Source organism: Panulirus ornatus, chromosome 1 (genome assembly GCF_036320965.1).
Source record: "Panulirus ornatus isolate Po-2019 chromosome 1, ASM3632096v1, whole genome shotgun sequence".
Taxonomy (NCBI): Eukaryota; Metazoa; Arthropoda; class Malacostraca; order Decapoda; family Palinuridae; genus Panulirus; species Panulirus ornatus.
In genome coordinates, this window is record NC_092224.1 from 6060694 (window position 1) to 6082913 (window position 22220).

General features: G+C 42.8%; 1 protein-coding gene across 2 annotated transcripts in view; it reads right to left on the reverse strand.

Moving 5' to 3' along the window:
* Positions 1-22220, reverse strand: part of LOC139754668 (uncharacterized) — a 575370-nt gene that overhangs the window by 6794 nt on the left and 546356 nt on the right. For both annotated transcript variants that reach the window (XM_071672345.1, XM_071672254.1), the window contains exons 7-8: positions 3596-3642; positions 1120-1405 (exon numbers count right to left, since the gene is read on the reverse strand). In XM_071672345.1, the coding sequence (XP_071528446.1) occupies positions 1120-1405; positions 3596-3642 (333 nt within the window). The remainder of the gene's footprint in view (positions 1-1119; positions 1406-3595; positions 3643-22220) is intronic.

A 22220-nucleotide genomic window follows, 5' to 3' on the forward strand; every position in this document is an offset into this window, starting at 1 on the left:
TTTTAGATATCTGGGAGTGGATTTGGCAGCGGATGGAACCATGGAAGCGGAGTGAATCATAGGGTGGGGGAGGGGGCAAAAGTTCTAGGAGCGTTGAAAAATGTGTGGAAGTCGAGAACGTTATCTTGGAAAGCAAAAATGGGTATGTTTGAAGGAATAGTGGTTCCAACAATGTTATATGGTTGCGAGGCGTGGGCTATAGATAGAGTTGTGCGGAGGAGGGTGGATGTGCTGGAAATGAGATGTTTGATGTGGTGTGAGGTGGTTTGAACAAGTAATGAAAGGGTAAGAGAGATGTGTGGTAATAAAAAGAGTGTGGTTGACAGAGCAGAAGAGGGTGTTTTGAAATGGTTTGGTCACATGGAGAGAATGGGGGAGGAAAGATTGACAAAGAGGAGATATGTGTCAGACGTGGAGGGAAGGAGAAGTGGGAGACCAAATTGGAGGTGGAAAGATGGAGTGAAAAAGATTTTGAGTGGTCGGGGCCTAAACATGCTGGAGGGTGAAAGGCGTGCAAGGAATAGAGTGAATTGGAACGATGTGGTATACCGAGGTCGGCGTGCTGCGAATGGATTGAACCAGGGCATGTGAAGCGTCTGGGGTATACCATGGAAAGTTTTGTGGGCCCTGGATGTGGAAAGGGAGCTGTGGTTTCGGTGCATTATACATGACAGCTAGAGACTTGAGTGTGAACGAATGTGGCCTTTGTTGTCTTCTCCTAGCGCTCTCCTCGCGCACATGCGGGGGAAGGGGGTCGTCATTTCATGTGTGGCGGGGTGGCGACGGGAATGAATAAGGGCAGACAGTATGAATTATGTACATTTGCATATATGTATATGTCTGTGTGTGTATATATATGTATACGTTGAGATGTATAGGTATGTATATTTGCGTGTGTGGACGTGTATGTATATACATGTGTATGTGGGTGGGTTGGGCCATTCTTTCGTCTGTTTCCTTGCGCTACCTCGCTAATGCGGGAGACAGCGACAAAGTGTAATAATATATATATATATATATATATATATATATATATATATATATATATATATATATATATATATATATACACTCTTCGTTTGAAACTTCTTTTACTAATGTAAGATTAATAGTACTTACTTGGGAGACTTGCCGAGGGGAGACCTCCATGTGTGGGCGGACTTAGGAGACTCGCCGATGGGAGGAGACCTCCATGTGTGGGCAGACTTAGGAGACTCGCCGATGGGATGAGACCTCCATGAGTGGGCGGAAGAGCCTGGTTTGAAAGCTGTGTTTGCTCTGCGGTCGCGGTTATCATCGAAGTAATCATCAGCGGTTCGGACGACATCCCTGATCCACGGCGCTTGTCGAAGGTCCGCTAAGTAGTTCTCTCGTTCCTGTTCGTGGCCCCGAGCACTGTTGAAATCTGCAGGCAGGAAAGTGATAACACCATAGGGAAATATTAATGCAAAATCTTGGGTGGTAAGGTATATTCTTGCACCACAAAATATGGCGAAGGTGAAGAACAGGAATGATATGGAAGACTGACATGAAAGTATGAATCCAACGAGGTAAATATAAGGTGAAGTGTTTAACCCATCTGTGGGCTACTGATGCGAGTGACGATCGCGGTGTGGTTGTTGCTAGAGGTGGGTCTGTCTGACCTCAGTTCTGGAGTCCCTCACTGTATGAGTAGCAGCAACGCTATATACTTTACTCCTATATCATGTTAACCCACTAATGACTTAACTCGCAACAGAACATTTGCATTCTTAACTTTAATAATAAAAAAATACTCACACTCGAGCATTTTAGCTCCTATGATATGCACACGAGGAGAAGTGATTAACTTAAAATTGCAAACCATAAAATTTAATTACGAAAGGTGTTGCCATCATCCACTTCCTTAACGAGGAGGAGAGGAGGGGCATCAACCTGCATCAGGCAGGTCCAACACTGAGGTAAGCGGCACAGATGGTCTGGGTACAACGGTATATAGGTCGAGTTATGTGGGCGGAACTCATGAGCGTAAATATACCAATGTTCTGCAGTATGGATTACCAACCACTGCCTCTAAAACTGACTACCTATCGGCCATCAGACCCCAAGTGAAAAATCTTTCTTTGTCTGCCATCACACACACACACACACACACACACACACACACACACATCCATGTTACTTCAAATAAGAAGAATTAAGTAGAGTTTTTACGCTGCATCTGTTTACAGAAGTATGACTCCGTCATTAATACTTGACTGATTACAACTCATGTAATCTGAAGTAAGCTCACTTTAGGACCGCCTGTCCTTTTTTACAATATGTACATTAAGTTATCGAGTGTAAGTACAATACGCTCACTGTAGGTACTTTATTTCAACTACGAAAGCACTCTTCTCAAAGTCCATGTTCACCTTGTGTGTCTCACTTATGGTGCATTACATGGTGCATCATGACTCCCAGAACGTCTCCAGCACAATTAACCATTCACAAATTGATCAAGTGATCACCTGAAATTTCTCTATAAACTTATCATGAGCAATATTTATCACCAAAATAATCAACCTGACAAAAGGATTCAGATGATAAAGTCATCCATTACGAACTCGGCAAAAGTGGTGAGCTGGATGCCTGTGTACCGTAAAGGGAACATCTTACGCCATAGGAGTAGGACGCGCTGGCACCCTGGGAGGCAATGGCATCAATAGACGGAATAAAAGACGACTGAAGCAGATAAACCCCAGCGGGAGCTTCATGGAGGTGAAGTGATGGCAACTCTATACTATAAAGGGTAACTAGAAACATCCGACATGTAGAAACCGTCGACGTGTTACCAAGATGTTTTTTATGTATTGTCGCTTGAAGAGCTGGCAACTAATAAAGATAAGGGCAATGCATAAAATGAAAGATGAATGGTGAGTAAGCCATGTGCCACAATACTGTCACTGATATTCCGAAAATAAAATAAACTTAACACCGTCAGGAACAACTGAAGTAATATACAATACGGATCTTTCTGGAAGAAACCAAGCGCATCGAATCTCCTGAACCCTTAACGTGTGCAACCAACATCTTAAAAATGTTTGAAAATGGATGAACTACGCATTCTTGGACTCCGTATGGGCCTTCCTGTTCAGAATACTGATAAAGAAGTTGGAATTCCGCGATGGTGTTAGGGGATGGCATATAAAATGAAATCAAAGTTGCCTGTTTGGAACAGCAGAGATCATGTATGAGTAGCGCTTTCTCAAACAGCGACAGGAGAACGGCGGGTTCCTAACTGCAGACTGTTCAGACCACTAGATATGATGACAGATCTATGGAAAGAGAAGTAAATGATGTTACTAAAGAGAAATTCAAAGACGTATAGATGATAAAGAAAGAAGGTAAAGGTGGGGCTTTGCAGTGTTTAACAGTAAATCTCCATCCCAGTAAGTACAGACTGGTAAGACAGGTAATCACACACACACACACACACAAATAACATTCCTCCCATCACGAATATCATTATCCTCCTTGACGTGTTCCAACAACAACAACAACAACAACACACACATACACACACATCTAATCACCTCCGTTACACACACCAACAAAACATCATTGTTTACCTTACCTGCTATGGCCTGGTCCGGAGGAATGCCCAGCTGTTGTATCATGAACCTGAAAATAATAATTACAATAAATTTCAGCATTACTAAAACAAGCAGAAGGCAAGGCACCTGCTGCCACCAACTGGCCGTGCAAGCACCATACTTTTCAAACCTGAGAAGGAAAATATTTAGTTACGAGAAAAGGCTTTTAAAATCTGTACAAAATATTTGTATATGTAATGATATAATTGTTACGGAGGGGGAAAACCAGATTTATGGGAAAATCTTCTCAACCTGGAAGGTGAAAGTGTTATGTCAGCAGTTACAATATATATATATACACAGTAAAATGTTAAGACAAACACTGAATAACCAGCCTTCCAACCTAGTTCATAACACATCATCCCGGAGACACAGCCATCTGAAAATGACACTTCCCAGACAAGAACGAGTAAACCTTTCCCTTCTGCGCTCCATCACTACATACATTGTTTCAACATGTCACAAGAACCCTCATGACCAAGAAGCAACTTTCACAATGAAAACATTTACATATCCATCCACACATACCATCACACCTGATGACCATCGGTCCCATCCACAGGACATGGCAGGCTTCCTAAAGGCTCGAGAACCCTAGAAAAGGGACTCCTGGCTAAGGTGTGTGTGTGTGTGTGTGTGTGTGTGTGTGTGTGTGTGTGTGTGTGTTCTTGAATACATTACAAATTCTTTTAAAAATCATAGTATCGTAATACTAAAATAATAAGTATATTTGCTGAGTGGAGGTAACACCATCCAACTCAGTTTTTAGTGGAAAGAAAAAGCTTGACAGTTTCATCTGAAGTCACTCTACACCTAAGAAAGATGATTTCGAGGAAACAGATCTTTTCAAACAGTTTATGTCCTTTGCTTTATCATGGCAGATACTGCGGGATCACACTGTACGTCGTGTACTTTATATAGTTGTTTTCCAACATCTATAGAATTGAATGGCTTATATCCAAACTCTACTTTGGATTTTGCCTGAGTGATGCCCCATACAATAACGTTTATCTCAGACCTCAACCGAGCTAATAACTTGAAAAAATATATCACCTTCTGCCTCGCAACTTAAAAGTTCTTCATTCCCTCTCAATAGGCAGCGCAGGAGGTTCAGGCGTTCCCAAGAACACCCTTCTTGGTAATCTTACCACCGAGACTTCGAGACATCTTCGAAGGCCCAGCTGGTGCCTGTAAGAGACAACAGCAACACGGATCCTGAGCCACTCGTTAAAGTAATGAGCTCAAATGCTTTTCGTACAGTGGAAGCCCAGCTAGTGCACCCGCATGATACGTTATTCATCACTTTCTACCCACTTTGTATTGGTTCCTGCGATGGTTGTCAGACTTGTCAGCTCTCCGTCTGGTACAGGTTACTGTGACAGTGAAGGCCTGATCCCTTTCGGTACGGCACAACAGAGGCCTGAACCCTCTTCTTAAAGCTGCGCTGGAGGCACCATCCCACTATACTTGTTGAAGTTAATACGATATATTTCCGACTTTCTTCCTATAATGTAATGGGTACGTGGGCCTGAAACCTGACAGAACACTGGGGCAATACGACAGCTTCGTTCTAGACGCACTTGTGCGGGTAGAAGCAGCTCCAAAATTCCTGCCATATAAGAGAACCAACTATTTTATTTATATCTCGTGTGTTGTCCGTCAACATACCCTTACGTGAGCACTCAATCTGGTGACCGAGGAAGGTAAACACGTTTCTGAGTTTCTCTTTACGGTACCTATCCACTAAGGAGACTAACTTTCTGTCCACTACTACCACAACACAAGCAGACTTGGGGCCTGGCTGAAGCAATCAGCGGTCACTGATATCTGTCACATACAGTACGAAATACCTGGACGCCCTTGTTAAAAATCCATAACTGACAAGCGAGTTGGGTTCTTTGCTTCGTCGTTATTTCCTACACACTGGCAGACATTTTCCCCCTATTACGGTCTCCTTTTCCTAGGCATAATGTACGTTTTTCGTAGCCTTCCCATTATATCATTGTCTCTTACTCCTTTACAGGGATTTATCTTTTCCTTTTTCCTTCATCAGACTAAATCCCTATACCCCCGTCCCCCTTTCCCACTGTTACTTCCCTCTCCTCGCCTCCCTTCACCATTCCCGAATGCGAAAGCTGAATCCCGTTTACCCACTCTGTCCAAATCCCACAAAGCCCTCCACACTTTTCACTGGATCTATTGCTACAATCTAGTCGCGGGGGTTGAATAATTTATGACATGGTTCAAGGAGGTTTGCACGGCGATCTCTGCCTTCTACTACTATGATGCATATTACTGGTTAGTTTTTGTTCATGGTAAGCTACCGTATTATCTCCAATAATCCACTCTAGATTATGAGAGTTTAACAGAACGGTAATGGCCACACATTTCACGAGTTCCTTTTTCTAATAAAGTACTAACGTCTGCCAGTCTCCAGTCCTGTGGGAATACTCCATCCTGGAGAGATCTACTGAAAATATAGGTTAACGATTTAGCAATTTTACGTTTGACTTGTACTTTTTTAAGTCATTTTTTTTTTTTAGTCATGGACAGAAACGACTGGGAACTAGAATTGTGTGTGTGTGTGTGTGTGTGTGTGGGTGTGTGTGTGTGTGTGTGTGGGTGGGTGGGTGGGTGGGTGGGTGTGTGTGTGTGTGTGGGTGTGTGTGTGGGTGTGTGGGTGGGTTGGTGTGTGTGTGTGTGTGTGTGTGTGTGTGTGTGTGTGTGTGGGTGGGTGGGTGTGTGTGTGTGTGGGGGGGGGTTGGTGTGTGTGTGTGTGTGTGTGTGTGTGTGTGTGTGTGTGTGTGTGTGTGTGTGTGTGTGACGCCACCAGTGACGTCAATGACGGGGTAAACAGCATGAGTGCCACACTCCCGCCTGGGAAATATTCGACCTTGCCATGGTTAAGAGGAGGGGTACTAGGGGCTGGAAGTCAAGGGGAGGGGGTTAATAAGAGAGAATGAAGAGAGGTGACGGGTCTACTGCCAACTTGGTAGATGATGACGACAGGTCTACTCCCAGGGATATGGAGAACCTGGTAGATGATGATGACGTCTACTCCCAGGGATACAGGGCTTGGTAGATGATGAAGACGGGTCTACTTTCAGGGATACAGAGCTGGGTAGATGATGACGACGTGTCTACTTCGACGGATATAAAGCTCGGTAGATGATGACGCCCTCATCTTCACTGTAGATGACACAGTGGCTCTCCCGGTGCCACGCGAGGCATGGCTCCTCCTCCTCTGCCAGTCCTCCAACCACACCACATCAACACACCTTACCATCCTAGGCTCACCACACCTAACTCCCACTCCACCAGATCACTGTGAGCCCCTCGTTTACCGCGTCACACTATTGCTGTACCTGACCACATCCCAGTGTCCACACCTCTACCCTCCTCGCTGCCACACCAGACTCGCCTATACCATTCCTGCACAACGTACCAAGCGTTCCGCAGGCTTTCTCTGATCAACAACCCTACTCTACTAAACCGTTTAATTACACATCTCGTAAATAATCTTGATATTCCTCACAAGGGTGATTTGACCGCCCGCGAGTCGCTTCGCCGTGGGCAATCACCGATGCTGTAGGAACCCTTTTGGAGGCATCAAGTTGTGGTGTTTGTACACATTTGATCACAATCATGTTGCTGAGCGTCGTCTGAGATGGAACACATGTATGCTGTGTCCTCCCTCCACTGAGAGTAGTTTAAGATAAGCCGGACCCTTGTCGGTTACTTCGACGTTCGATTATGTCTCTTCGGTCTCTGGCTTTTAGAACTTTTCGTTCTTTGCCTTTTGAAACTTGATCGTTCTGACGGTCAGAAGCAATGAGGAAGATGTGTCATGTGTAGCATGTGTCGGGTGACATGTCTGAGGAATTTCCTTTAAACGGTGATGGATCTAGGTCAGTTATACCAGTGTATGACCCTACGTCAAGGTATATTCCCGGTACTTTTCCTTTTCAGCCTTCAAATGCAACACATGAGTATTATCTATTAAGTTATGACACAAGCCTCAAATGTTGTAGAATATTTTTTTTCTTTTTTAAACAGCTTTACAACACACTCCAGATAAGACATAGCCTGGAAATGTGAAAACATCAACAAAATAACGTCAATACATATTTACCAGGTCTTAGCATATTTACACTTTCATCAAAAGCTAAATGTAGTGTCAGAGACACCATGAACTTTCAATCTGGTTATACCTGGTGAAGTCTTCGAGGGTCTTCTAATCCCACAGTTAGGCTGGGTCGTTGGTCGACCAAGCTGTTGGAAGCCGCAGCCTGCAGGCCCACGTAGCCCCTATAGCTTGGCTGGCCTGGTACACTTTATAGGTGCTTGTGTTTATATGTACTTGTTGGAAGCATTTCCTGTACTCATCACATCTTACTGTACAAAATTCAGTCCAGGTGCTCAAAAATACATTTACTGTAGTCTATTCATTGTATCAATATAATGCGTGTCCGGTGCTCTGATACTGACGACTTAACATGTAACCAACTCTGAGGAATTAAATTGAGGTCCTAAATAACACAGAGTTGCTTCACTGATGCTTAATGTCTGTAAATAATTATCTAAGTGACCCATGCTCCATCCAGCAATGCAGAGGATACACACCATTAGAATTTCACCCCATTTTAAATATGATAAACACTGAACCAACACCATACTATACTAATCCCACGAAAAAGGATAGAAATAGCTTTTGTCTATATAGTTCCTGTAAACATGGAGTCATACAAGATAAAACATATTGGTTATCATTCTTACGATGTAACATTATGTTTTCATCCATGCCTCCGTTTTCATTTATGTTGTCCACCCACTTCTCTACCCGTGTCCAGTTCCCACACCATGAGATTTCTACTCATCCTTAAATTCATTTCATACTAGGAGATCAAACACAGGGATGCTTATTCTGATACTTTTCCCCTCTAGTTTTACCACAGGGTTAACCTTTGATAACTTATCTGCAGCGATAACTACATCATTATTAGACCTCAAATATTTGGTATCTATCACTGATTTCAATCAATCATCTAAACCTAAAAAACATGCGTAAATCATTCCCACATCAAACGCACTCTGTCAAGAGTCAAAACAGTTGAGAACAGAGGAGATCACTCAGATTCTGGAGAGCGGACGGGGAAAAAACATTTACGTGTGGAAAAAAATCCATGGAGACTTACTCCCTGTCCACACATCAAGCCCTGACGCACAACGGTACGATCCTTGGCAATAACAACTTGACCTTTACCCGGGCACTTAACTGCCGGGTATTCAATCACGCCCCCATACCCTCGGGTCATTCCGTCGTGCTCGAAGGGCCACAACAATTATTTCCTACTGCACTGACAGGCACAGAAGACTGCAAAATGCCATCAATAAAGTCGGCAGGAGGCATGAATATGATCAGAGAATAAGTTAACATCGAAGGCTAAAAACTCTTCAAATGTCAGGTACACTGAAGACCCCCCAATGAAGAATTCAAAGTACACAGAACACCCGATAAGTACACAGTACACATGGTCAGTCGGGTTGTAGTGAGTACGTACACCTGCAGGTCGAGGCCTTAGATAACCTGAGTGATCGCAGAAGTAGAATTGTAGTGTAGCCCCATAAAGAGCCGTGGAGATACATACAAGAGCCTTTCTAAAGTACGTCAGGTCAGGGAATTTGCAAGAGACATGACGCCCGACCAAATTTACAGTCGGTCTACCAGATGAACACCTACCCTCCAATAAATTAAGTCCAGAGGGATATAATTCAAAGTACGTGTCATCCCCAAGTAAGTTATTCACAAGACGTGTGGTCCAAAAACATACTTAATCTTGCACGTGACCCCCAAGGATTTTATTTATGGGAACGGTGACCCCCTTAAGGGTCGTAATTTACAGCAGTGAAACCCTGAGGAGCTAATTTACAACGTAAATCATACAAATATCTATCTTACTGCAGCAGGTAAGGGAGCCACCATACGCTCCGAGACTGATATATAACAGCGACTTTCACTCTCCCTTCTGCATGACCTCCTTATCACTCACTAATATTCTTCCAAGATCTAGAGATGAGAGGTACTAGCTCCTTGATCAATCACTAATATTCTTCCAAGATCTAGAGATGAGAGGTACTAGCTCCTTGATCAATCACTAATATTCTTCCAAGATCTAGAGATGAGAGGTACTAGCTCCTTGATCAATCACTAATATTCTTCCAAGATCTAGAGATGAGAGGTACTAGCTCCTTGATCAATCACTAATATTCTTCCAAGATCTAGAGATGAGAGGTACTAGCTCCTTGATCAATCACTAATATTCTTCCAAGATCTAGTGATGAGAGGTACTAGCTCCTTGATCAATCACTAATATTCTTCCAAGATCTAGTGATGAGAGGTACTAGCTCCTTGATCAATCACTAATATTCTTCCAAGATCTAGTGATGTGAGGTACTAGCTCCTTGATCAGTCACTAATATTCTTCCAAGATCTAGAGATGAGAGGTACTAGCTCCTTGATCAATCACTAATATTCTTCCAAGATCTAGTGATGAGAGGTACTAGCTCCTTGATCAATCACTAATTTTCTTCCAAGATCTAGTGATGAGAGGTACTAGCTCCTTGATCAATCAATAATATTCTTCCAAGATCTAGTGATGAGAGGTAATAGCTCCTTGATCAATCACTAATATTCTTCCAAGATCTAGTGATGAGAGGTACTAGCTCCTTGATCAATCACTAATATTCTTCCAAGATCTAGTGATGAGAGGTACTACCTCCTTGATCAATCACTAATATTCTTCCAAGATCTAGTGATGTGAGGTACTACAAGAGTATGCTGATGTATTTACTGATAACGACCTCTTATGACTGTTACAGTTTCACTGGTACTGCTGCAACCACAAGGCCACAACCACGACGTCATCAAGTTGGAGTCCCCAGGGGAGCTGCGTAACACATCACTTACGTTACGCAGGCCACAACCTATATGATTTTCGCCATGAGTAAGCGTATAGTGTCCCATCCAGTCCGGACACGATTGCACTGACTGTGGCGTGACTGATACAGGGTCAGTGGTGACCGGTGTCGTCATTCTCGTTGTTTTTGAAAGCTCATGGCTCGAACACCGAATCACACACACACACATACACACACACACACACACACACACACACACACACACACTAATTATGAAGCTGGATCACCATGTAGGAATAATTGGAGACGCCCTCGATGTACAGATTATCTAAATGCGGAAGGGACCAAAGGATGCATGGCAAAGGAGCCTTCTCGACATGGATCGAGGTTACCAATGGGGTGCCACAGGGGTCTGTTCTAAGACCATTACTCTTCTTGATCAATGTGAATCATTTTCCTGATCCTACTTGAATATGTCTGCAAATGATGCATAGGTCATGAAAGAAGTGAAAAGCGATGAGGACCGCATTACCTGACATGGAGACAAAGACAGACCCTAAAGTTATGATGATATATGGTTCATAAAATTCAACCTCAGTAAAAATAAAGTAAAGAGGGTGGGCCACACTGAAGACCTCCATGTGAACATCATCTTGCATGAAATATAAGTTGCAGGAATATGTGTGCGAGAATCCTTTACCTGTTCGACATTAAGTGTCTGCTAGCAAATTTTAGAACTGCCTTCAAGTTCATGGATAAGGCAAAATTCAATAAGCTAGAATGTGCTTCTCAAGAGCAACAGAGATGATATAATTTAGAAAGCTGAGTTACTGAGAAAAGTTAGAGGCCTAAATTTGCTCATCATGGAAGAGAGAAGAGTAATGGCTCACCTGAACACAACCTTTAACCATATCGAGGGCGCAGGAAATAAACAGCCTTTCGAAGGGTGTAGGGATAGCACAAGACTATCGTTTAACAAGCACTGCCACTCTGTGAGAAGCAGTTATGAGGCAAATTCGAACAGAAAATACAAGTGAACCTTCTGTTTACCATTCCTTCCCGTTACTACGATATTCTACCTCTACGAAGAAATTTTTGGCGGTTCACTTACAGTTCTCTTAATTCCTATATCAACAAATACTATATGAGTGATACTTCTGTTCACAGGAAATCATATGTTAGTGCACCGTAATCCAGTTGCCAGTGATCATCTCTGAACACAGCCTAACACAAAACTGCAGCACAAAATGTATGCAGTTCCCACATTCACGAGTCGTACAAAAGTTAAAAAGGACACAATACATTTCCTGAGTGGCGCAGTAATCTGCAGCCTCATAAATAAGACAGACACTCACTCACGACAAAAGACAATATGTTGATAACAAAAGGGGCGTTTTCATCCTATACATACATACATATATATATATATATATATACATATTTTTTTTTTTTTTTTTGCTTTGTCGCTGTCTCCCGCGTTTGCGAGGTAGCGCAAGGAAACAGACGAAAGAAATGGCCCAATCCACCCCCATACATACCTACACAGCTTTCCATGGTTTACCCCGGACGCTTCACATGCCCTGGTTCAATCCACTGACAGCACGTCAACCCCTGTATACCACATCACTCCAATTCGCTCTATTTCATGCCCTCCTTTCACCCTCCTGCATGTTCAGGCCCCGATCACACAAAATCCTTTTCACTCCATCTTTCCACCTCCAATTTGGTCTCCCTCTTCTCCTCGTTCCCTCCACCTCCGACACATATATCCTCTTGGTCAATCTTTCCTCACTCATTCTCTCCATGTGCCCAAACCATTTCAAAACACCCTCTTCTGCTCTCTCAACCACGCTCTTTTTATTTCCACACATCTCTCTTACCCTTACGTTACTTACTCGATCAAACCACCTCACACCACACATTGTCCTCAAGCATCTCATTTCCAGCACATCCATCCTCCTGCGCACAACTCTATCCATAGCCCACGCCTCGCAACCATACAACATTGTTGGAACCACTATTCCTTCAAACATACCCATTTTTGCTTTCCGAGATAATGTTCTCGACTTCCACACATTCTTCAAGGCTCCCAGAATTTTCGCCCCCTCCCCCACCCTATGATCCACTTCCGCTTCCATGGTTCCATCCGCTGCCAGATCCACTCCCAGATATCTAAAACACTTCACTTCCTCCAGTTTTTCTCCATTCAAACTCACCTCCCAATTGACTTGACCGTCAACCCTACTGTACCTAATAACCTTGCTCTTATTCACATTTACTCTTAACTTTCTTCTTTCACACACTTTACCAAACTCCGTCACCAGCTTCTGCAGTTTCTCACATGAATCAGCCACCAGCGCTGTATCATCAGCGAACAACAACTGACTCACTTCCCAAGCTCTCTCATCCCCAACAGACTTCATACTTGCCCCTCTTTCCAAAACTCTTGCATTTACCTCCCTAACAACCCCATCCATAAACAAATTAAACAACCATGGAGACATCACACACCCCTGCCGCAAACCTACATTCACTGAGAACCAATCACTTTCCTCTCTTCCTACACGTACACATGCCTTACATCCTCGATAAAAACTTTTCACTGCTTCTAACAACTTGCCTCCCACACCATATATTCTTAATACCTTCCACAGAGCATCTCTATCAACTCTATCATATGCCTTCTCCAGATCCATAAATGCTACATACAAATCCATTTGCTTTTCTAAGTATTTCTCACATACATTCTTCAAAGCAAACACCTGATCCACACATCCTCTACCACTTCTGAAACCACACTGCTCTTCCCCAATCTGATGCTCTGTACATGCCTTCACCCTCTCAATCAATACCCTCCCATATAATTTGCCAGGAATACTCAACAAACTTATACCTCTGTAATTTGAGCACTCACTCTTATCCCCTTTGCCTTTGTACAATGGCACTATGCACGCATTCCGCCAATCCTCAGGCACCTCACCATGAGTCATACATACATTAAATAACCTTACCAACCAGTCAACAATACAGTCACCCCCTTTTTTAATAAATTCCACTGCAATACCATCCAAACCTGCTGCCTTGCCGGCTTTCATCTTCCGCAAAGCTTTTACTACCTCTTCTCTGTTTACCAAATCATTTTCCCTAACCCTCGCACTTTGCACACCACCTCGACCAAAACACCCTATATCTGCCACTCTGTCATCAGACACATTCAACAAACCTTCAAAATACTCACTCCATCTCCTTCTCACATCACCACTACTTGTTATCACCTACCCATTTACGCCCTTCACTGAAGTTCCCATTTGCTCCCTTGTCTTACGCACCTTATTTAACTCCTTCCAGAACATCTTTTTATTCTCCCTAAAATTTAATGATAGTCTCTCACCCCAACTCTCATTTGCCTTTTTTTTCACCTCTTGCACCTTTCTCTTGACCTCCTGTCTCTTTCTTTTATACTTCTCCCACTCAATTGCATTTTTTCCCTGCTAAAATCGTCCAAATGCCTCTCTCTTCTCTTTCACTAATACTCTTACTTCTTCATCCCACCACTCACTACCCTTTCTAAACAGCCCACCTCCCACTCTTCTCATGCCACAAGCATCTTTTGCGCAATCCATCACTGATTCCCTAAATACATCCCATTCCTCCCCCACTCCCCTTACTTCCATTGTTCTCACCTTTTTCCATTCTGTACACAGTCTCTCCTGATACTTCTTCACACAGGTCTCCTTCCCAAGCTCACTTACTCTCACCACCTTCTTCACTCCAACATTCACTCTTCTTTTCTGAAAACCCATACTAATCTTCACCTTAGCCTCCACAAGATAATGATCAGACATCCCTCCAGTTGCACCTCTCAGCACATTGACATCCAAAAGTCTCTCTTTCGCACGCCTGTCAATTAACACGTAATCCAATAACGCTCTCTGGCCATCTCTCCTACTTACATAAGTATACTTATGTATATCTCGCTTTTTAAACCAGGTATTCCCAATCATCAGTCCTTTTTCAGCACATAAATCTACAAGCTCTTCACCATTTCCATTTACAACACTGAACACCCCATGCATACCAATTATTCCCTCAACTGCCACATTACTCACCTTTGCATTCAAATCACCCATCACTATAACCCGGTCTCGTGCATCAAAACCGCTAACACACTCATTTAGCTGCTCCCAAAACACTTGCCTCTCATGATCTTTCTTCTCATGCCCAGGTGCATATGCACCAATAATCACCCACCTCTCTCCATCAACTTTCAATTTTACCCATATTAATCGGGAATTTACTTTCTTACATTCTATCACATATTTATATATATATATATATATATATATATATATATATATATATATATATATATATATATATATATATATATATATATATATATATATATATATATATATATATATATATATATATATATATATATATATATACCCCAAACACCTTCCTTGGTTATAGCCATTAAAACTCAGCACGTCCCAGACAAAATACCTGTTAAATTAATTACAGTACAGACCAAGGGAAAAATTTTGATTAGCGGGTCTTGTTACGCTACACATTTTTTGATCAGCAATTATCCTTAAATGATTACCAGACTTCCCTGGGCACGATTTACATCACGAAAACATGACTCCGCTAACATAATTCTTTTATATTCGAAACCTTCGCACGCTTTATGTATGATATACCCATAGACTTAACCATATACTTTAAAACTGTGATGGACATTACTATGCTAATACCTAGTTCCTTACAGCAAATAACGTAAAAGGTTTTCGTTTGAATAAGGCAACTGGACACTATAGTGGCAAAGATTATCTATCGTGAGAGTCTTGATATTAAAAACTATCAATATATATATATATATATATATATATATATATATATATATATATATATATATAGGATCATAGGGTGGGGGAGGGGGCGAAAATTTTGGGAGCCTTGAAAAATGTGTGGAAGTCGAGAACATTATCTCGGAAAGCAAAAATGGGTATGTTTGAGGGAATAGTGGTTCCAACAATGCTGTATGGTTGCGAGGCGTGGGCTATGGATAGAGATGTGCGCAGGAGGATGGATGTGCTGGAAATGAGATGTTTGAGGACAATGTGTGGTGTGAGGTGGTTTGATCGAGTAAGTAACGTAAGGGTAAGAGAGATGTGTGGAAATAAAAAGAGCGTGGTCGAGAGAGCAGAAGAGGGTGTTTTGAAATGGTTTGGGCACATGGAGAGAATGAGTGAGGAGAGATTGACCAAGAGGATATATGTGTCGGAGGTGGAGGGAACGAGGAGAAGAGGGAGACCAAATTGGAGGTGGAAAGATGGAGTGAAAAAGATTTTGTGTGATCGGGGCCTGAACATGCAGGAGGGTGAAAGGAGGGCAAGAAATAGAGTGAATTGGAGTCATGTGGTATACAGGGGTTGACGTGCTGTCAGTGGATTGAAGCAAGGCATGTGAAGCGTCTGGGGTAAACCATGGAAAGCTGTGTAGGTATGTATATTTGCGTGTGTGGACGTGTGTATGTACATGTGTATGGGGGGGGGGGGGGGGTTGGGCCATTTCTTTCGTCTGTTTCCTTGCGCTACCTCGCAAACGCGGGAGACAGCGACAAAGTATAAAAAAAAAAAAAAAAAAAAAAAAAAAAAAAAAAAAAAATATATATATATATATATATATATATAATATATATATATATATATATATATATATGACATGGCAATAGTAAGATGTACTACAGTAGACAGTGTACAAAACCTGATTTGAAATTCATCATGTACAGGACCCTTAACACTAATAGTTAATTATGTCGGAAATAAATTTAAATAATGCAGATACTATCATATTAGTGAGCACTTCTGATGACATATGGTCATTCACTTCCCGTACACATCTTATCCTTTTAATAAATAATATAAAAACACACTCAAATTATCCCATTATCTACCGATTTCAATTAAGCAACGAAAAGCCTTTCAAAAAAAATCATCATCCTATGCTTGTTGTAATCACCCGTACGGCTCCCAAACTCGATCATACAGTAAGCAAATACGAGGGGTCAGTGGTGTGTGTGTGTGTGTGTGTGTGTGTGTGTGTGTGTGTGTGTGTGTGTGCCGCCTTCCCCGACTGGTGTTGACGGAGGCTCGAGTGCTCCTCAGGCTCCTCGCCCCCCCCAACACTGACAACACATTATTTTTTTACACCTGCCAATTACTGGGCCATGCGTGCCAGCCTCCTCCATCCCTCCCTCCCTAACGCCGCCTCTAACGCGGAGGAGATAAGTGCGCCAAGGAATCATAAGGCGGCCGACTAACCACCACTGGTGGCCATGCACCACACTGGCGGTGAAGCATGCAACACGCCAGTGGTGAGGAGTCTCTGGAAGGCTGGAGGCACACACGCACCGCCTACTGGCGGCAGCTCAATGAGGGCACCACGTAGAATTAGCGTGGCGGTGAGAGGCGAACCATCCGGCTATGTAGCACAGCTCTGGGTGGGTCATGCAACATCTTAACAGTCTGCTGAGGATGCTCTACCTCGCAACGATAACCAGCCACACATTAACCATGATGCACAGTTATTATGAGACTAGTTTCACTAAGTTCCTTCTAGTAAATGAAATAAAGCTCCCTTCACATGTCATACTTCCAAAAACATCAGATGCATGAAATGATGGAGTTCCATACTGCTAACCGGCGTGAAACGACTCGTCAAATTCTTGCAACCATCTGTGAAGAAGTAATACATGCAAGTCCTTACGACCACAGAGATCACAGCATCTATGCTCTGGCCGTCTAGAACCTGCAAGTGGAATGATATCAATCTCTCTTTTCAGAGGTTTGCAGCACCGTCTGTAGCGGCACCGAGTAATCACAACGTCAGCAGCTACGTGTCTGCTGCGCTCCACTGCATACATCCAGTTAGTGACCCATCATACCCTAGCATACCTTGTGGCCCCCAGGTGAGCCAACGCATGCCAGCACCGAATATCTCAAACCTAACCCAGACATGAAGCCGTATATATCTGACACTCTTACACGACCCACATCAGTATCTACACTCCGCGGAGCACTGGTAACGACAACGTATCTTAAAGGAGAACAATAAATCATCCACAATGAATTATGCAATGGAGTACGTGAGGGCGAGCGTGCCACGCAACACTCACCGCAACGCTACCACAGTGGCTGTGAGGGCGGGGATGACAGCAACAACACGCAAAACTAAACCTGACGAAACAAAAGATCACTTTCAAGGGTCGCTTTCACAGCCCTGGTGGGATACAGAAAAGATACAAGACTGCGCTACACACGTGAGTTTTGTCGGCTCTTTTAAGGGTTAAGTTGGCGGTGGAGAGGGGATATCTATTACGTATGAGGGTACGTGCCAGGCTAAGGCGGCCTGGTGAATCTTGGGCATTGAACACCTTCGGTAGGACGGTCTGACCTTTGGGTATGATGGCTTGACCTTTGGCCAGACTCGTGTGTCTCCTTTATAGATGATATGTTCATCTGCGGACGCCGGACATCTGATGCTCCTCCGCTGCTGAAGAGCGGCTGTAGAGAGTTAATTGCACCAAGTTATATACAGCCATCGAACTGTCAAAACAAGAAACTGTTGCGAAACATCTAATTTTCTCTGGGCTGTTGACATCCAAATCATCAACATAAAACAGGGAGAGAATATATCCCACTGTGATGGATCCTTAACGACCACGTAACCACCTGCTGGAGTATTACGCTACTGTGTCCCGAGAAGACATACCAGACAACTGGGAACTTTGCAAACCAAGATGGTGCCGTTCTGTTCGAAAGGCTGGAAAAGTTTACGGTAATTTCCACGATTGAATGCACTCTTTCCATCGAAAAAAAATATATACGACTGAGATGGAGAGACTCTTTTATGGTAGAAGTAATAATTTCCTTATGACAAAAATGCATAGCACAGAGTTGTAATCTGTCCAGGACAATACATTCAAGAGATTTTGGAAAGTGTGGCATGAACAGACTCAGGAGCTTTGATTTTGTTCGAGAAAAACGTAGAGGACAATGCAGGCAATGACATATACGTTTTGTATAACCACACGACTGGCTGGAACATAATGGGTGACGGTACTGCACCACAACACACGGTATAACCACATGACTGGCTGGAACATACTGGTAAAGGTACTACACCACAACCCACGGCATAACCACATGACTGGCTGGAACATATCGTTGACGGTACTACACCATAACCCACGGTATAACCACATGACTGCCTGGAACATATTGGTGAAGGTACTACACCACAACCCACGGCATAACCACATGACTGGCTCGAACATACTAGTGAAGGTACTACACGACAACCCACGGTATAACCACATGACTGGCTGGAACATAATGGTATGCTGTTAAAACGGCTTCCCAGGATATCAAAATTTCCCAAGTAGATCACACAGGGACTCTTAGGTCGACAATTCTCAAGTTCGTCCATCAATGGCACAGCTGATTATCATCGGCGAAGTGTACCCTGCACAAGGCTACAGTACCTCTCCTTCCACATCGTCAACACACAGTGACTTAAGGGCACAGATTCATAACCTGGATATAGAGCAGACTTCCCTTTGCGGTTGGTGAGAGCCAGAAGATGTCACTCAATTTTTGCAACTCCGCGACTGTTTTCCCCACTGATGAAGGATAGCTTTCACACTTCGATATCCTGTAGTGTACTGTGACTAGTGGCACGTTCCTCTTATACTCCCTCTCCCTTAGAAACAGGAGAGGTGCTTCATGGTAACGTTTGGGCCCCATCTGCTAGCCTGATGACTGAAGAGATCCACTCTACAGGTACAGCGTGTAAGGTAACATGTAAGGTGGATACGACAGGTGGATAAAAATTGTCTCTTTACCGAGTACTCGTATGGTTATGCTTGGTAAGGTGTATATATATATATATATATATATATATATATATATATATATATATATATATATATATATATATATACATATTCATTTATTTATTAACTTATTATACTTTGTCGCTGTCTCCCGCATCAGCGAGGTAGCGCAAGGAAACAGACGAAAGAATGGCCCAACCCACACAACGCACATATACATACCTATACATTCAACGTACACATACATATACATACACAGACATATACGTATACACACATGTACATATACATACATGCTGCCTTCATCCATTCCGCCGCCACCCCGCCACACATGAAATGGCACCCCCTTCCCCCCGCGTGCGCGCGAGGTAGCAATAGGAAAAAACAACAAAGGCCACATTCGTTCACACTCAGTCTCTAGCTGTCATGTGGTTTACCCCCACATGCTTCACATGCCCTGGTTCAATCCATTGACTGCACGTCGACCCCGGTATACCACATCGTTCCAATTCACTATTCCTTGCACGCCTTTCACCCTCCTCTATATAGGTTCAGGCCCCGATCGCTCAAAATCCTTTTCACTCCATCCTTCCACCTCCAATTTGGTCTCCCACTTCTCCTCGTTCCCTCCACCTCTGACACATATATCCTCTTTGTCAATCTTTCCTCGCACATTCTCTCCGTGTGACCAAACCATTTCAATACACCCTCTTCTGCTTTCTCAACCACACTTTTTATTACCAAACATCTCTCTTACCATTTCATTACTTACTCGATTAAACCACCTCACACCAAATATTGTCCTCAAACATCTCATTTCCAACACATCCATCCTCCTCCGCACAACCCTATCTATAGCCCATTCGCCTTCCACACATTCTTCAACGCTCCCAGGACCTTCGCCCCCTCCCCCACCCTGTGACTCACTTCTGCTTCTATATATATATATATATATATATATATATATATATATATATATATATATATATATATATATATATTTTCAATATACTGAATCGCTGTTTCCCGCGTCAGCGAGGTAGCGCCAGGAAACAGACGAAGAATGGCCCATCCACTCACATACACAGACGCCCATACCCGCACATACACATACATATACATATATACACAAGTACAGATTCACACTTGCTTGCCTTCATCCATTCCAGTCGCTACTCCGCCCCACAGAAAACAGCATCGCTACCCCAGTTTCAGCGAGGTAGCGCCAGGAACACAGACACACACACACACACACAAAAGGCCACATTCGTTCAGTCTCTAGCTATCATGTGTAATGCACCGAAACCACAGTTCCCTATCCACATCCAGCCCCCACAGACCTTTCCATGGTTTATCCCAGATGCTTCACATGTCCTGGTTCAATCCTTGCGCGTCTCTCACCCTCCTTGTGTTCAAGTCCCGATCGTTCAAAATCTTTTTCGCTCCATCCTTCCACTTCCTAAAAGTATATATATACATACATATATATATATATATATATATATATATATATATATATATATATATATATATATATATATATATATATATATATATATATATATATTATCCCTGGGGATAGGGGAGAAAGAATACTTCCCACGTATTCCCTGCGTGTCTTAGAAGGCGACTAAAAGGGGAGGGAGCGGGGGGGCTGGAAATCCTCCCCTCTCATTATTTTTTTTTTTTCATTTTCCAAAAGAAGGAACAGAGAAGGGGGCCAGGTGAGGATATTCCCTCAAAGGCCCAGTTCTCTGTTCTTAACGCTACCTCGTTAACGCGGGAAATGGCAAATAGTTTGAAAGAAAAGAAAGAATATATATATATATATATATATATATATATATATATATATATATATATATATATATATATATATCACATATTCGCCATTTCCAGCGATAGTGAGGTAGCTTTAACAGAGGACTGAGCCTAAAAGGGTAAATCCTCACTTTGGCCCATTCTCTGTTCCATCTTTTGGAAATATCAAAGCTGGTCGGGAGGATTTCCACCCCAGCTCCTTCCCCTTTAAGCCATCTTTTACGACACGCAGGAAATATGTGGGAAGTATTCTTTCTCCCCTATTCCCAGGGATAATATATATATATATATATATATATATATATATATATATATATATATATATATATATATATATACTAGGCTATTGCCGGAATCCGCCTCCCTAAGGTTAAACCAAGTAAAAAGTTGCCTTTGGCAAAGTTGTATAATTGTCTGTTGATATAAGGGATTATGAACAGTTTCGCCGAAGAGCTTCATTTAAAAGAAGCGTATCACTTCCCTACTGCTGGAAGTAGCGCAGCCCTGGAGCTACAGGAAGATTATGGAGTAACACCAAGATCTTTTCAAGAAAGTTGTTCTTGGCCAATTATATAGAAAAAATAAATGTGTGTGTGTGTGTGTGTGTGTGTGTGTGTGTGTGTGTGTGTGTGTGTGCATAATCACCATGAATCAAGTCTTTTTTACAAGGCAGTGTATCAAGTACACAAAGGGTGGCAGCCCATTCATCTACAGCCTGAATTTACCTTGCATGAGATAACGTGGACAAAGTTTTCACACAACCAACTGGAGTGACAACATTAATCTTTCACTCCAGACACTGAGGTGTGACTCAACAAGCCAGACCTACACCTCCAGGTCATGCTTCCACCGAACATCCTCGCAATATGATGCAAGATAATGGCCAAGACACCGCAAATGCACTACCGTCTCAACAAGTTACTAGACAAACCCATCCTCTTCTCACTTGCTCTGGCTTCATCCCG